This window comes from Lasioglossum baleicum, chromosome 16, assembly GCF_051020765.1.
Source record: "Lasioglossum baleicum chromosome 16, iyLasBale1, whole genome shotgun sequence".
NCBI classification, from domain to species: Eukaryota; Metazoa; Arthropoda; class Insecta; order Hymenoptera; family Halictidae; genus Lasioglossum; species Lasioglossum baleicum.
In genome coordinates, this window is record NC_134944.1 from 2,125,778 (window position 1) to 2,144,415 (window position 18,638).

At 37.6% G+C, this 18,638-nt stretch overlaps 1 protein-coding gene across 9 annotated transcripts in view; it reads left to right on the forward strand.

The window, feature by feature from the left end:
• Nucleotides 1-18,638, forward strand: part of LOC143216904 (1-phosphatidylinositol 4,5-bisphosphate phosphodiesterase epsilon-1) — a 149,325-nt gene that overhangs the window by 116,136 nt on the left and 14,551 nt on the right. For 7 of the 9 annotated variants that reach the window (XM_076440476.1, XM_076440480.1, XM_076440474.1 and 4 more), the window contains 7 exons: nucleotides 6,191-6,651; nucleotides 9,658-9,940; nucleotides 10,332-10,540; nucleotides 13,595-13,887; nucleotides 16,239-16,465; nucleotides 17,669-17,896; nucleotides 18,192-18,416. In XM_076440476.1, coding sequence (XP_076296591.1) covers nucleotides 6,191-6,651; nucleotides 9,658-9,940; nucleotides 10,332-10,540; nucleotides 13,595-13,887; nucleotides 16,239-16,465; nucleotides 17,669-17,896; nucleotides 18,192-18,416 — 1,926 coding nt within the window. Of the gene's footprint in view, nucleotides 1-6,179; nucleotides 6,652-9,657; nucleotides 9,941-10,331; nucleotides 10,541-13,594; nucleotides 13,888-16,238; nucleotides 16,466-17,668; nucleotides 17,897-18,191; nucleotides 18,417-18,638 lie in introns of all 9 variants that reach the window. The other 2 variants (XM_076440481.1, XM_076440482.1) reach the window with 2 other exon arrangements.

Below are 18,638 nucleotides of genomic sequence, written 5' to 3' on the forward strand. Positions count from 1 at the left end.
TCTTTTCGTTTTTCAACCAAAAGAGTTTCGTTTGTTAAAAGTTAATTTCATTTCTTACTCGAATTGCCTGCAACTGCTTTTTCCTCGGACAGAAAATACTTGATCCGAAATCGTGTTGTAGCGTTGGCAAAGTTATTATATTTTTTGAAACTCAATCTCGCGGTGTCAGTTCGTCTGAAATTTCAGCCCACCGGTATGAACGATGATCGCGATATACTAAATTGGATGAAATCGACTGCAAATACCATCTCGTTCTCTGCTTGGGTATACATATGTATTACTACAATAGTGCTTTGTTCATTATACGTTATTATACGTATACAAATATAATATTATGTTTGCATTGTACCTTTCCCGGGCGCAATGAATACTTCTTTGAACAAGTACGGTACGAATTAATTATCTTAATACAGGAATGTCCATATTTCGATATTTATATTTAGTTGAAATTAAAATATGTGAAACATATTTCACAAATTTACGCTCTCTCATTTGTCCGACATACACAAGTTATATGTACAGTGGTTAACGAAAGTATTCGAACGTCCTTTAAAACAAAATAACTTTTTTATAATTGTACCAAACGAGATGATTTTTTAATGCTTAATTAGAAGCATTGGTTTATGAAATGATATGCAAGAAAGATTTTCCAGAAAATTATAATTTACAAGATTACATGCATAAATAAAAAAGGAATTTTTTAAAACACTTTTATTCGGGCCTTTAATGAAAATTTAAAATATATAAACATATATTTTGTAGGGTTATGTTAGTTATACACATGCTGAAAATTTCATCGAAATCGGTTGACGCAGGAAAAAACCACACGCATCGAAAAATGTACGATTCTGCGAATTTTAAGCAGAAACTGATCAAAAGTCGTGTAAAACAACGTGTACAATTTTCAATATTTTTAATCGCTTATAACTCGTGTGTATGTTAATCGATTTTGATGAAATTTTCAGCATGCGTATAACTAACATAGATCTACAAAACATATATTTTAAATTTTCTTTAAGGGCCCTAATAAAACAGTTTTAAAAAGTGTCTTCTTTATTTTTGCATGTAACCTTGTAAAATATAATTTTTTGGAAAATATTTTTTGCATATCATTTCGTAAACCAATGCTTCTAATTGATTATAAAGAATCAGGTCGTTTGGTACAATTATAAAAAAGTTATTCTGTTTTGAAGGGCGTTCGAATATGTATACTTTCGTTACCCACTGTATCTACTAATAACTTTACCAAATTATACACGTTTGTCATCGAGGAAAGAAAAAATATGAAACGGATAATTTTGTGCAGTTACAAACTAATGGAAATATGGGATAAATAAACTGAACCTCGTTTTATAACCAATAAACTATCATTTATTTTTATGCTGAAGGAACGACGTCGTGACACAATGAATACCGGAAATAAAGTGAACGTGAAACAAAAGTAACTTATAAAGTAGCGTTCAATTGTATTAAACAAATTAATTTTTGTTTTTTTTATCGATTATATTATTTCTAATATAAACCAACACAAACTGCAACTGTAGCGTAAACGCTACAGAGAGTTCTTCGGAGAGGGTTGATAAGAAACGCTGAGAATCTTTCTGCGGATTAGCTTGTGGCACAATATCTGCACCGAAATTGAGGAAGCGTGTCGTGGCGGTGGTGCAGCGTGACACGCAGCGCAAGGGTAGAAAAATCAATCGACATTGGTCGAGCAGCAGAAAGTGCACGAAACGATCAGAAATCAGATTACCCAGCGAGCTCCTGCGGGTCTTGCTATGGAAAAGGGAGTTCCCATGTCTTACGACCTGCTATCGCGGAATTGCGCGGGATCTCTCCGCCGAGCAATTGTATCACAGGAGACTCACTGTCAGACAAAGAGTCGAAGAGCAGTGGCTTAAAACGCTTTTAAGCGAATGCTCATTCAATCTCCGTGAAGCTCGGTCTGGCCTTAGTTACTCAAAGACGCATTCTTCGCCGGGCGGCCTTGCGTTTGCCTCTCGAAACAACCAATCTACGATTTTTAAGAACAAGCCAGGAACGAGCATAAGAAACATGCACTCCGCTTGTTTCCATGCGTTCTTAATGGTACGAACGCGAAAGCTAATGCTATGCCACTGATACCCGTTTCGGGTCGCGTAACTGGCGTCCCATTGTCCTGATATCAATGTAGGATTAATAACGCTAGAGCCGCCGAAAAGTCGATTGATGGATACAAAGACTTTATTTCAATTATTAACAGTACAAATACAATTGCAAGCCCGGTTTCCTGGGTTCTCTCTCTCTCTCTCTCTCTCTCTCTCTCTCTCTCGCAGTCCCTCACTAGGGCATTCACCTGTCGCTCGTTTATATTTCGGCGATCCGCGGATGTCCTACTCGGCGAAAACGCATGCCGTTTTTGCCTCTCGGAACGTCTCAACCGTCGCGTCGGTCGCGTCTAACGGCCTTTGCATCCCATATTAATGTTGCTGTAACGAGATATTACTTACATTGTTTGGAAACTACATAGTTTCGTTTTTCTCAAGGGAAAATGAGAGACGATTTTTTCAACAATTTAGTTAGCCCTAACGATACATCGTATATCGATTTTATGGAAATTCGGGGCATCGAGTGCAAGAAATGATCGATTTGGTGCGGAATCACCCATATACATAATTAGTCCAGTCAACGAAAAATTGTAGAGGGAAATGGAGGGACACAATTTTTAACTTTGGGTCTTTGTTTGGACTAGTTAGGAGGTAAGCATACTAAAAGTCCCCACTCCTAGGAGGTGAGCATGGTGCAGGGGGGCACGTAGAAGGTCCTTTTTTCGGTTTTCCGCTTATATCTCGGAAACTATACGTCTTAGCGATAAGACCATTCTATACAAAATTAAAGCTCACAAAATGTGCCACAAGATTGATTGGATTCAGTTTTTCGCTATCTTGCATAGTTTCCGAGATATCCGCGCTCAAAGTGCATTAATTGTGCTGAAGAGTTAGCTAGTCAAATAAGGCAAAAAACGCGTGCGGCAAAATTTTCTTTTTCACAATTAGTGAACTTTGAGCGCGGATATCTCGGAAACTATGCGAGATAGCGAAAAACTGAATGGAATCAATCTTATGGCACATTTTATCAGCTTTAATTTTATATGGAATGGTCTCATCGCTAGGACTCACAGTTTCCGAGATATAAGCGGAAAACCGAAGAAGGGGACCACCTCCTAGGAGTAGGGACTTTCAGTATGTTTACCTCCTAACTAGTCCAAACAAAGTCCCAAAGTTAAAAATTCTGTTACTTCCATTTCCCTCTACACCCCCCTTATGAGCATTCATTGACTGGACTAAATACCAACTTCCTCGTTTCGTAGGTCGCGTCACTAGAGCCTTTAGTTCCGAGCTGGCCATATTGAAAAAGTTGAGGCAAGTTCGTAGTAAAAGTGAAATAGTATTATTAATGTCCGTGCGAGGCAACGACTTGTCGAATGGAGATTGTTCGACTAATAAAATAACAACGTTGCAAGCGTGTCGCCGCGATTGTGGGTAAACGATGACGATCACATTTCGTTTTACAGTACACAATTTTATTATTTAATCCTCGTCTTTCTGACAATTTGACATTTCTTCCAGCGATTTTGTATAAATAGTAAGTTTTGTTTAACAAGCTAGCTCTGTTCTAGTCAATTTAGCTGTATTTCTACATATAGTCATTTCTAAAGCGAATATCGGCACAATTTAAAGCCAATCCAAACATATCGCGTCACATTCAGCGTAAGTAATTACGCAAAGCTGGATGTCAATAGACCGTTTAATACGATTTATTTGCTTTTGTTGCCGAGAATACTAATACAATCCATTTGTGTCGTGAATAACAGATTACTTCCATATTACTGTCGCAGCGCAGTGAAAGCTATGCGCCAGCTATGATATTACCAAAATAGCTGGAATAACATTATAGTACGATGTAATGTATCGATTTTCGATGGAGACTGTATATTACATTTTATGCACTCGCTTCATGTAAGGATAAAACACTGTCCCCATTTGGCTACCCGCGAGCGTAATAACAACGTTAATAAATAATTAATCGTCGACAGAGATAGCTAGCCAATAATACCGAGATTGTTGTCTACTTTACGAGTAGAATTGAGAAAACGGCGTTCCACGTTACACCACAGAAAAATAATATTTCACATGGCAGGTAGTGGCTCGGCAGCCCTAATCAAACTGTCAGCCTTTACATTTATGTAATCCATTCAAATTGAATCTTAAGCTTGTTCACGCCTGCGACCCCGTTCGGCTGTACTGCTATCGCAACGTGCGAACTATTATCTGTCAATTTATTAAGGAAGTTTTGGAAGGCGTGAAAGATTTATCAGGTTTTTACAAACAACGCAAGAAGTCTTTTAGCTGTACATTATTATTTAGTCTTTAAATACACGCATTACATAAAAATTCAAGAAAAGTGAGGCTCCGATAACAACTCTGCGTTGTTAATTCCTAAAAATGTGAATACAGTGGACGAAATTTCTATAAGAACACTACTATTTTGAACAAAAAAGTTAAGTATTTTTGATAATATGATTAAAAAAGAAGGCTAGAAAATAATTAAAGAATATAAAAAAGCAGAAATCAATATTCTGAATTTAAAAAAACTGCTTTATTTTTGTTATAAACAAAATATTACAACTTAATGTACATAAGTATAACGAAATTTCTATAAGAACAGTCTAATAATTTCGAACAAAAAACCAAGTTCATAATTATTAGTATTTAGTACTTCCACCGTTACAGTTAATCACTTCAAATATTCTATTTTCCATACTACAAACTAATTTTTGCAACGTTGTTTTATTTATGGATCTGATTCCACTCGTATCTTACTGCGTTTTCTAACTCTTTAATGTTGTTATACTCCTTCCCATTTTTATATATTGCTCGTGATAGGATTCCCCATAAATTTTCTATTGGGTTCAGATCGGGGGAACGTGACGGCGAGAGTTCATTAGTTGCAAATTCTTTTGTCTAAACCACTCCCGAGTCTTCTTAGCATTGTGTATCGCTGCGTTATCTTGTTGAAAAATAACGTTGTCGTCATGATTTTCTTCGATGAAGCAAATTAAAGTGTCTTCTAATAGGGTAATGTATTTTTCTGCGTTCATTCTCGTACAAATTTTGCATGTTGGTGTTTTTTAATTATAGCTGAACGCAGCTCACACCATTAAACTTCCACCGACGAAATTCCTACTCATCGCTACGGCTTTATCCTTACGCAAATCATGCCAGTAGTATCTAAAACCGCCGGGACTGTCTAGATTAAATTTTTTTTCATTGGAAAATATAACATTTTTCCACTCTTGACGCCAGGTCATGTGATCTCTTGCGAATTTTAATCTTGCAGTTTTGTGCTCCTGGGTAAGAGCTGGCTTCATTACTTTTTTACTCCATTTTAATCGTGTATCGTGTTGCAATATTTGCTGTACACGTCGTGTAGTTACTGGAGGATCCAAAACTCTTGTTACTTCATTGGCAGTGCTATTATTAGTTGATATTTGTTTAAAATTACGAGAACGATCACGCCTTGTGAGTTACGTATTGCCACCTGTATAATGGTTTTTGCCATATTTGTCACGCAATTTTAGAAAATAATGTATGCAAGTAGATCTATTAATTTTTTTGGTTATCTCTCGAATAGAGAAACCTGCATCGTGGTATGCATCTATTTTTATTCTTTCTTCGGAATTTAAAACTTCTCCGCGTGGCATTCTAATAAATGAATAATTATTATATGTATGTTAAACAATTTTGTATTTAAATTTCAATATTTACTCTGTCTGAGGTATGGACAATGTTTCTTGTAGTAATGATTGTACAGAACTGAGAATAACTTATCGTTCTTACACAAATTTCGTACGTACTACGATCAGCATTCAATTATTTTTATTTACAACACTGAGAACGTTCAAATTTGTTTACATGCACTACTTTACGGTAATAATACATTGGTGTTCATAAGGTTTTCACACTATAATAACATAAATTTACCGAACAAATGAACTTTTGGCAGTAAATTATGATGTTCTTATTGAAATTTCTTATTGAAACACTGTATGTTTCGTTTGGCTCGATGGGGAGACTGTGAACACGAATGCACGAAAGGCTCTTGCTCTGACCGGAGTATGACAATGATTAATAAGATAGTTTCCCGTCAGGTGCTGCATCACGGTACAACGTTGGTGCACTGGGACACGGAAGGTGGTACAACGAGGACCGCGTTGGTTTACGGTCGTGTGGATCGTGCTTGCGGAACGTTCGTATGGGAGAAGCCAGCTTGGGGTCTTCTGAAAACAGCGCAGGTCGGCGGTGCAGCCTCGTCCGGCGATTTCTCGCTGACTGCCAATCCCGAGGACACGGTGCCAGCCGGCTTGCTAGGAAGGTATACAACGCCGCAGGCGGATTGCGCCTCCGTCACACTCGAAGAGGGGTTTTTAGATCTCAGTTCCGTCAAGGAAGTGATGATCGGCTGCTGCGATCGGGACAGAGAGACAGACCTACGAAGCATTTGCAAGAGGTACGGGCTACCGGGCTCCGACTCGTGTATCGGCCTCATGTACGGCTCAAGCCTGCCGGACAATCGACTGATGTTTTTGCTTTGCCCTCCGGCCCTCAGCAAGTGAGTAGCGTGATCGACCATTCCACCGACACACGGTCCATTGTCCACGGTCCACGGTATACACTGTCACGCGTAATCTATACACCGCCATTCAGATTTGTGCAACTCGAATTTTCCACCGTTCGTTAGCGCATCGATTACCTTTCAGTTCCCTTTCGATATTTCGAATTCTTATGAGAAACATAGCCTGCTTGGCGTCCGCTATAGAAACCACACTCCTCAAAAGAATTAAGGATGTTCTGGAGGTACAATGGGAAACAAAAGTACAAGATATTCGAAATCCATCAATACATGGCAATGAAAGCCATTCATGGTATATTTTGCATTAAACTTTTGCGAATACTGTATCCTCTGTAGCTATATGTATTCAGTGGTCTACACTTGTCGCGTTTCCATGCTAGTGAGAGACAACACGATAAATTTGACGTTTTCTAACAGTTTATAATTTTTTTGCTCTGTAACTGTTTAGTGAATCCTAATAAATTTTGAACATAATTAATTACATAATTTTTACTATATATATAAAAAAACTGGAGTTTCTGGTTGCGTTTTTTCAAGGTTTCTCAATAGGGTTTGAAGTGGAATTTTATGAATTCTCCATAAGAAGACGTGTTAAAATGTGCAAACTTTAAATTGCTATAATTCTTAAACGGTACAGTGAATCGTACCCAAACTTTGGTAATTGCATTAATTTAGTAAGAATTATATCTTGTCAAATTTTCAAAAATTTTGTTGCGTTTCTATATACCTCCAGAAAAATTGCTCCCACTATACGTGATCATAACTCCGTCAAAAATTGCTGTATCGATATCGTTAAACAATGGTTAGAAAGTATAGAAAGCCTGAAACCTCTAGTTTCATTTTTTCGCTTTCTGGAGCCAGTTAAAGTTGAAAAGCTCAGATTTACTTCAATGTTGAATAACTCGAATAAAAAAAATCGCACAATAATCAACAACCACACCTTTTACACAGGAAAGATAGCCCTTCCAAATGATATTGACGCGATTTATCAAAAAAATTTGTTTCTCCCCGTGTGATGTTCCAAAGTTGCACAAAATTTTTGTTAACCGTCAATGTTGTTTTCATCTCGCTATAACTTTGTAAAAAAAAACCAACATATCAACAATTTGAAACAGAGCATCTGAAACTAGAGGTTTCAGGCTTTCAGACCATTGTGTAACGATATCGATACAGCAATTTTTCACGGAGTTATGATCACGTAAAGTAAGAACAATTTTTCGGGTTCGCACAAGTGATTCCTTAATTCTTTTGAGGAGTGTATTCCTACACGATCAGTTTAAAGATACTTAGCGGTACGAGGAGCAATCGCGTCTGAATATTCATCAGTCTCTGTTGATATCAATTGGAGAAATTTCTGTGCCCGCATGCCGCTGTTTGGTTTACTGCCTGATGGACACGGATCCTCTATCAATTATTATTGATTTGAATACCACACAGAGACCGTTAACGGTATTCAACAATAGCTGCCGAAAAGCGAGTTTCGCGAGCCATCGGACAGGGGACTCTTGCGTCCGTTCCCGTCAACGATTCAATGATATTACCCGTTGACCAATCTCGCAAAAATTATTATCCATGTCGAACGAATCTAATTGCCGACGGTCTCCGGTTGCAAACAGTAACAGAACTTAATTACCCATTCATCAGGAAAACTTCTCATCGATGAACACCAGTTGGAAAACTACCCTTTCGATCGTGAAAATCGATACCGCGCAACATCGGCTCAGCTGTACACATTTAAAAATGCCGTGTAAACGAAGTCATTAGCGGCCGCGAGCAGCGTAGAGATCCGTATAAAAAATACCTACCACGCGAATCGAGAGACAGGATAATTGGACGTGTCCAACGGAAGTTAAATATTGGGGATGTGAATCATGGATGCTCCGCTAGAATTACGACAATTAACTCGGCCGTTGCATGTATTCTGCGCGGTTAAAACATCTGCATCGAGGGCGTTGCGGTTCGAAATTGCAACGTACACTACCGGCCAAAATTTTCGAATCTGTCTCATTCATATTTTACCCATTGGAAGTCTGTTAACGTATTTCTAAGAATATTCCTTCTTTCCCGGATTAGTTGGCCGAGAGCTTGGCATTCCTATTTCTCGAAGTATAAAGTCGCAAGAAAATGCAGGTAAAAGAAGTTGGTTTGTTTGAAATCGCCGCGCCGTGACAGGCAGAGCTCTTTAAATCCATTGATATTCAGCAAGGTAAATACTTCCTCTGGAAGTACATCTCAGAGCGGTATATATTTTTAAAAATATCTTTTGAGAACAATGCGCCTAGCTGGAATCGCTTCTGCGACAACTCTTTCGTCGCAATCCCATTGGGAGATCTTTGAAACGCGCGCAGCTTGTCGCAAAGATTCCCAGGCATCTTTTCTTCTACCAAGGAATTTTCATATACTATGCTTACTTGGAATTCTTAACGAGCGACGATGCGCTTCCGAAAGACTTGACACGGAATAATTAAGGGATCACTTGTTGATTCTGCGACAATCTACATACGTATGACAAGCCTGCTTAACACAGTTACACAGTTACACAGTTACACAGTTATTTCTTAGCTATAATATTTACCGTAGTGGACCGTGTTCTAACGATTTTTCTTTTCATTTCGACGAGACAATTTCCATTTCCAGAGCGGAACAAATTAACAATTTATCGGATCAAAAATGGTTATATTTTCGTTTTCTAAAAATTGTTTTCTTTTTTGTTATTAATTGTTAACACTTTACCTACCGGAAGCCTATTAATAGGATTTTCAATAATTGTGCTGTACCAAAAGAAAGCATAGTGCTTTTACATTGCGATCTTAAATGAAACTATTAGATGACGTTATTGAGGGTGACTTGTTAGATCTCAAAAAAATTGCTGTTGCTATTGAAGGCTCCATTAAAAAATGTTTAGCCGTGTACCATAGATTTTTCAAAATGGTGCAATAATCACCGGTCGGTAATGTGTTAAAACCTACTCGTTTTCTGTTTCAGAATATGGTATATGGGCCTCTGCTGGATCTTACGAGGCCTGAAACGGCAACATCAATTAACGGACCGTAGATCCCGATGGCTAAAAGAGAAATACCTTCAGCTATACTTCGAAGATGGCTGCGTGGAACCCATAACAGCGGATGCCATAAGAGCTTTCGGTGGCCGCGATTGGTCTGCGACTGAAACAATAGGCACGCTATCGCCAACGAGCAGCACGCTGCGAAAACGACACATTAAGGCGAAGAAAACGAAATCCAGCGGCAATATTCATGCATTGACAAAGGTCTGTACCGTACAAATCGATAGGTTATCATTCGTTAAATTCGTGCCAATTTTACGATAGTAATATTACTAGACTGCGGATCTTTATGCAAAATAAAAATGTTCTGCATTAATTGTGAGCCGCAGGAGTAAAATAAAAATTGATTTCGTCCCTTAATGATTTTGTTGGATTAAAAACAACGTTACAACGTTTCGAAATTTTTCGAATCTTTTATTGTTTCATATTTTACCCAGCCAATTTTTTCATAAATGCATAAAGATCCGCAGTCTAAATATTATATTACCACGTTGCCTCGCCACGTTAGTCGTGCACGCAGATGACAGAAAATTAAAATGTTACGTACCAATTGCAAAATTGATACCGAACGAGATCGTACGGTTATGTGAAACAGGATTTGAGCCTAAAACAGTATGAGACCTCGTCCTCGGACGGCGGCTTATCGTCTACCCCTCTTCGTCAGATCACGGGCAGCAGAGAAAGCTTGACGAGATTTATACCAGCGTCCCCACGGTCTAGCAAAGATCGAATCCTCCCGCGTAGCCCGCCTGGTCCAGCCCAACGAATCATAACTTCTACATTACCCTACTCCGGCTTTCAGAGGTAAATATCTGAATAATTCTACCACCGAAACACATAACCAACCATCGAGACCAAAACACACCCCATTATCTCACCAAATTAGTCATTGTCGAGTTGCATCAATCCTGTATACATAGTTCCAGAGTTCTGCGAAATCTTGTTACTAGACCGCGGAGCTGTACGTCGCTTTCGGTGGTTCTTATGTAGCTTTATTCAGCTTTATTTAGCTTTATTCAGCTTTATTTAACCCGGCGTTGGTACGGTGGGAAAATGTATCGTAAGTGGTAAGGTGGGGTCTCACAGACCCCAGGAAAAAATATATTGTATTATAGAGATAAATACCTTTTTCATCAAATATAAGATTAGGTATTGCTTGAGGCTTGTAATTTATCAGAGTAAAAACGCAGATCCACGAAATTAAATTTTTATTATTCAAAAATACTTAACAACTGTCACGCGTTGTTACAATGTTGCAATCAATCTAAAATCCCTGGGGTCTGTGAGACCCCGCCTAACTAACGCCGGGTTAATTTCGATAGCGTGCATCTGTACCAGAGTTGGGCAAAATGTAATTTCAATTACACACACAATTACAATTACTTTAATTTGCAATTGCAGAAATAAAATTACAATTACTTGACGAATCACTGTAATTGTAATTGTGGTCCGCAATTACAATTACTGGTTGAGCCATAGTAATTGCAATTACCACTTACAATTACATGTAATTGTAATTTTATTTTTCTGCAATTCCCAAGTAATTTTAATGCAATTACAAGTAATTGTAACTGGTAGTTGCAATTACTTAAGGGAGTCTTTTCCAACAGACGACGCACTATGGTCCGAACCGACGAAATCTGTGTCAAAATCAAAGAACTTTCGACAGAAATGAGATAGAGCGATGAAATTTTTTTTAAATGATGTCTGAAACTTTGCAGAATATGAAATAATTATAGAAATTGTGGTACGAACGTTTTTTAACCTTGAGAAAATTCGTTAAACTTGTACAATTTCAAGAAAATTGTGGTTTTTTCAATACCACGCGCAGATATTTTAAAGTTTCTGGTTTTTACATTGTGAAAATATATTTTTCAGACGCAGTTTTTCTACTTTCTTGAAAATGATCTGAATTAAGATCTAAACGTTGAAAGTTCCAAACTAACGTGCAAATTTTGCTTTTTTCCTATAAACTGATCGAACCGTTGCGCCGAGAACATCTGAATATTATACATCTCACTAATTTTTATGTTTTGGACCATTTAACTGTTTTCTTATTGTATAATTATAGTCCACTTTTGCACATGTAATTGAAGATGTAATTAAATACTCATGTCATTAATTACTGCCCAACTCTGAATTCTGTACACGTTATTATATTCATATTAATTCATAATACTTTGTTTAATACGGACACGTCGTTTAATCGAACAAAAAGTAATTCCGGCCACGATGACATCGAACGATGTTTATTGTACGTTTTGGTTTACTGCAATCAATGAAACTTGATCGCGAAAAAGATTAGTTTTAGATTAACCGCACCTATACCTGGTCCATATCTTCGTGCTACCATGAATTACTAGCGGTTACTAGATCTGGGTTAAGCAGACTATAGTATTCTGTATCTTACAGCAGATGCCTCGTAAACATGGTAATTTATGTAGTATTAACCCTTTGACTTGCAATATCTCGTCGGACTCGTGATGAAGATTTCGAATAGAATCTACTGGATACATATACAGGCTGTTTCGTCTAAAACAGGACACCTAAATATCTCCTCTATCTCTGAAAATTAGAGGTGTGCGGGACTGGACTCGAGACCCGAACATTTTCGGGAATCCCGTGAATGTGTTCGGGATCTCTGAGAATATTATAAAATGGTGGAAGGGAAAATTCAGAAAGATATCCTATATTATCAGTTGCTGGCAGAACGTTACATTGCTATACCAAGTACACAAACAACTAGCTAGCGAAAGGCTGTTCTCAACAACTGGAAATATTCTTACCATCAAAAGAACCAAGCTATTGGCAACAAATGTAGAGAAATTAATTTTTTTACACGAGAATTTAAAATAAAACTATGTACATATATACTATATCTTAGTTTTTAATTATACAATGTATAGTGTATTTTCATTTATTGTTTGCTGTAATTTGCATTGCAATACGTAACTATGATTTTTTCCATATTGTCAACGGTAAGTTGATGTCTTTTCTCGCTGAAGATTAATTTGTACACTGGAATTGTCCTTCCAAGATCACAGGACGTAATTGATGCATATGTGTATTTTTTTCAATATCTTGCATTAATTTCGTTTGGTCCTTCAGTAGTGGATGCATATATGTAGAGTTTGGTTAATTTTTAACAACGTAAATTTCTGTCCAAGTCCCATAACTTTACCTACTTTCTATAAAAATAAGCATTTGCATAAACATCCGCTGTCTAGTTATAAATTATCAAGTAAAATAAAACTTGATATATCAGGAATGCCCGAAAATATTCGGGAGTACCCGAATATCACAGACACAATGTGTTTATTTACAAGTTCAAGTTCATGGTCGAATTTCTGTTACCGTTGAAATCTGAAATGTCGCTGAAAGTATGTTCTGCATTATAATTAGCAAATTTTAGAGTTGACGATCATTTCAAGATCGTGCTATTAAACATGGATGAATGCACAATAATGTTTGCTATAAAATACAACAACAACAAAATGTGTGTATATATGTAAAAAAAACACGAGTGACCTTGAAAAACCGATTAGAAAATTACAATTTATAAAAAAACGATTCTTTTTTCAGAGATAGAGAAGATATTTAGGTGTCCTGTTTTAGACGAAACACCCTGTATGTATTTACCATACGTATACGTAGGTGTTTCTCATCTCCTTAAGATCGAAATGAAATTCTATAATCTCGTTAAGTATATTTAGCCATCTAAAAATGAATCGAAGCACACCTCGCCCAGAACGTGCGCTTGAAAAGTCAGGTTTTTGGACAGAACGGTGCCCGTAGACTCGATAGAGGACACAGGCTCTCGAAACTAATGCGACCGATGTTTGAATTGGATTGGTGCAGCCTATTAGGCATCGACAGGGACAAAGACAGGAACGGATCGGGGATGTCGGGTGCACTGGAAACGCCCTGGCAAGTGAAAGCACGCACTTCCATAATGTACGAGACGCAGTTGAACTTCGTCGAGTTCGTCGCACTGTTCCGCTCGTTCAGCCTAAGAGCCCGAAAGGATTTGCGCGACCTATTTGGCCAGCTGGCGATCACCTGTCGCAGCCAGAGTGACGGTTCTTTGAGGGACTTCAATATACGGCCACCCGTGCTACGACAGACCAGCGATGCAACGCCCCAACGAATCGGTCGGTTTTCACGCTGTTTTATCGAACCCCTACGCGCGTAATTATCGATCGAGGCTTCCGGGCCTTTAAGCTGTGTCCGAAAGGAATTTTCTCTCGTTTGCCGCACCGTTGCAGCTCATCAGGGGAGCTGAAGACGCACTGTGACATGTGATGCTATCGAGAGAGGGTGGACTAGGATTTGAGCAAAACACGGGGGCCTGGGCCTATCGGGGTCGATAGACGCTCCTGCGAGAGACCTAGTTTCTGCTATCAAAAATATTAGCTCCCTAACTTTTACGAGATTATTGCGGTGTTAGACCATTAGCCTCTTCAAAATAGATCTTTCTCATAAATACATATAAGTAGACTGCGGATTTTATGCATTTATGACAAAAATGGGTACGTACAATTTAAAACAGTGGATCTAATAAAAAGATTTAAGGCTACCAGTGTGTAAGTTTTTCGCGTTAATAAGATGATTAAAAGAAGAAAGAAATTTTTATTTGTCACCTGTGTCTTGCAATCGATGCAAACATTTTTTATTTTGCATAAAGATCCGCAGTCTACATATAAGTAATAATTTGGTTATTCCTATATTACGCACAGGGGAAATCAGAATTTAAACAACATCCGATCAATTGTATTTTGTAGCGTTGAAAACATAGGTACGATAAATCAAAGTTTATTCGTCTTTAAGTTTTTAATAGCCGGGAACTAGGCCATTTGTTTTTTTTCGGTAAATAAAATTCTCTGACAAATAAAGCCATAGGATTTCCTTATCGAATTCTGAGTGATCCCCTGCTTGATAGCATCAATTCGTCTTCAGACCTCTGATAAAGCTGCCTGCAACGCCGACGAGAAAATCCGTTTCGGCCACGGCCTACGGTTGCGAAACCTCAATCAATAACACCAATCCGAGCCGTGGAAGCCTGAAATCCTGAAATCTCGAATCTTCACGCATGTTCGTATCTTTCGCAATCCTTTTTCTCGTTTTAACTTGGTCAAACGGGTTCGAGTCCTTGACATCGGATCTGGTATCTGGAACAGAGCCTGCGTATCTGCGTTTTGCATGCCCCAGAGGTCAGCGGAAGATACGGAAGATACGTGATGCACAGATGGTGGGAATGCTCGTGTGTTTGTGGCCTGGACGATTCTTCAAATCTATCGAACCTAAAATCCCACCGTGAATTCTCCAGAATTCTTTTTCCTTCCGAATTCTTTCTTCACGAACATACCTATAACATATCTTCCTGATATCTGCGATCCTATGAAAATCGCGAAGGAGAAATATTCGCAAATTATTTATTAGAGTACAGTAATTTGCAGTAGCGGACAAAAGTTTAAGACCGCTCTAAAGAAGACGATAACTTTTTTAATATTGTACTATACGATTTTAACTTTTTTGGGAAGCTAGAGCAATTAGTTTACTAAAGGATGTGAAAAGAAATTTTTTCAAAAATTGCAATTGATCGGAATTGTTGAAAAAATACTAAAAGTTGAATTTTTAACCCTTTGTACTCGAATGGCGACTCTGAGGCGCCACTAAAAATTGCCATACCATTATTCAAAACAGTTTTAACATTATTAAATTTTCTGTATTCTATAAATTGTAAAAAGCTCAACTGTTATATATATATATATATATATATATATATATAAGAAAACTGGTTCAATTTGATGTGCACAGTGTAAAAAAAGTATTACATGGAACAAAAATGATTTGGATTGAAACAAATATCTTGATATTGGAATTCAAATTGCTTCGAGTGCACAGGGTTAACTTTTTTATGTGATCCCATATTGAAAATTTAAAAAATATGTTTTGTAGATCTGTGTCAATTAAACATATTCTGAAAATTATTCGGCAATAAATCGTGAAAATCTGCAATTTTTACCATCTTTAAACGTTTGTAGCTTTTTGACGAAATGTAGAGTTTGACGAAATTTTCAGAATATGTTTAATTGACACAGATCTACAAAACGTATTTTTTAAATTTTCAATATGGGGGCCCACATAAAAAAGTTAAAAAATCACCTTTTAGTATTTTTTCAACAATTCCGATCAATTGAAATTTTTGAAAAAATTTATTTTCACATCCTTATTAAACTAATTACTCTAGCTTCCCAAAAAAGTTAAAATCGTATAGTACAATATTAAAAAAGTTATCGTCTTCTTTAGAGCGGTCTTAAACTTTTGTCCGTTACTGTATATCTTTGGTCCTAATGCTTGAAAATTAACGCAGACACATTTACAACAACATCCACATCCACAGTTTAATCACGAGTGTGCGTTTACAGTATCTCCTAAACAGTACTTCGTTTTGTAGAACCATAACATAATTGAATTAAACGAAAAAGATATTTGTCAACAGGTCTGCTCACGCGGAATAACTCTATCGACTGTCACGAGTACAAAACTAGCAGCAACCTGCAGAAGAAACAAGTTTTCGATGCAGTGGCTGCTGCCAGTATCGTCAATAATTGTTCCGGCGTCGACACATCGAAATCACAAGTGATCACACTGGCAACGTTCACGAAATTTTTGGAATCGCGTCAGCAGGAGAAACTGACGGATGAGGAGATCAAAGCACTCGTCAAGGTAACAAACTCGTTACAGGGAATTGAAAATGTCTAAGGCTAATATTCGCCGCGGTACTTTGGAATTACATTCCGGGACGAAAAGATAGCACACTTTGAAATTAATCTAATTCTGTTCATTAAACATTAGAAATTCAAGTTTTTTTATACACATATTTTTAATGTGTCTTTCTTAGCATATATGAATGAAATGAAACGAAGCTTCATTAACTTATCTATCATATTTTTATTGAATGAAGTAGAATTATTAACGAAATATGAAGGTACAAAATGATAGCACACTTAACGAAAAACTTGAAATATAACAGAATTAATCAATGCTCAATATTTTGTATAGGACCTCTTTTACAGCTAACGACTTTAATCATTCGGTTTGGTAAATATTTGTACAATTTATTAATACTGTTTTGGATAATATTCTCCCATCCGTCCAAAATGCTCTACTTTAAATCGTTAATATTTTGGAATTGTCTGCCATTCTGCTACACAGCTCTGCCAAGATGTCCCAAACAATTTTCAATAATGTTGAGGTTGGAGATCCTGCTGGCCACTCCAAACATCGAATAATTTTTGAAGAAAAGTATTTCTTGACCGCTTTCGCCGCGAGGATTGCGACATTATAACTTACAGCATAACTGTTTAGTTGTTCATTTATCATTTCAGTATACCGTTCACTATTCAATCGTCCTTTTATAAATTTGATTTCTGTTTTACTTAGTCTTTTTCCGCGACCCATTCTTAACACTTTAGTATGTTGTTTTTATTAAATACAGTCAGCGGTAATAATAAGTGGACACCCTTAAAAATCGCATAACTTTATAGAAATTGGTCCAAAGGACTTGAATTTTTTTAAGATGTTAGACCAGCTAGTTCGCTAGAGAATAAGTAAACGAACATTTATTACGATTGCAATTGGTAGAAATTATACAAAATTTAAAAAAATGATGTTTTGTCAACTTTTTCATCTGGGCCTGTAACAATAATTTAAAAAATGCGTTTTATAGATTTCTTCAATTTATAGATGAGGAAAAATACATGATGTGCTATCTTTTTTGTCCCGGAGTGTATGTAGTAAGATTTGTCTCAGAGGCGGAACGTAACTATTACAACGGGAGTTATTGTAGAATCGTATTTGAGTACTCGTACGAGGACGACATGCACAGGGGATAGCACAATCAACCAGAACGATTTGCTCCGATTCCAGCGACACGAGCCGGACCCAGCGCTGCGTACACAATGGTGTTTGTCTTTCGAGGGCTTTGCACGGTACATGATGGACAAGGACAATTATGCTTTCCCAAACGAGTACGCGACACCGTCCGAGATTGAAATGCAACAGCCATTGTCCCAGTATTACATCGCCAGCTCGCATAATACTTATTTGACTGGCCATCAGCTCAAAGGAGAATCTTCCGTTCAACTTTATTCTCAAGTTAGTAGAAGTATTTCCACGGACAATAATTCATACGTCACGTAACGGTATTTGGGTCTTCCAATTCGTCCCCCGACGCAAGTTATTAGCGTTTAAAGCGCCAATGTAGGACAGCAAATCCAGAGTTCGCGGAATTTTTATTTATCATGCAAAAGAGCGTTTTAGCATGCGTCGGAAGTAATTCCAGCGGTTCCCGCTCTGGCAAAAGTAGGAACTGCGGGAAGTTTTCCTGTAACGCGGAAACATCGGCGGCAGTTTCCGGTGGCGCTCTCATGACAGTAAATTCGCTTCGCAGGTACTGCTGACGGGTTGTAGGTGTGTGGAGCTCGATTGCTGGGACGGCGATGATGGGTCTCCGGTTATTTACCATGGGCACACCTTCACCACCAAGATACCATTTCGCTCGGTCGTAGAAGCAATTGACAGAAGTGCTTTTGTCAGCTCCCCATATCCCGTGATTCTCTCCATCGAGAATCATTGCTCCCAAAGTCAACAGGCGAGGATGGCCCAAATCTTTCAAGTACGTTATCGCCTAAGAATTTTCGACAAGTTCTTAACACTCTTCTGTTTATCGTTTCTCAAAAGTCAAACATTTTTTTCCGTTGTTTAAAAATCTGTATAATAGTACTTTATTTATAAGTAGACTGCGGATTTGATGCATTTATGACAAAAATGGGCACGTAAAATTTAAAACAGTGGAGGTATTAAAAAGATTTAAGACCACCAGTGTATTAGTTTCACC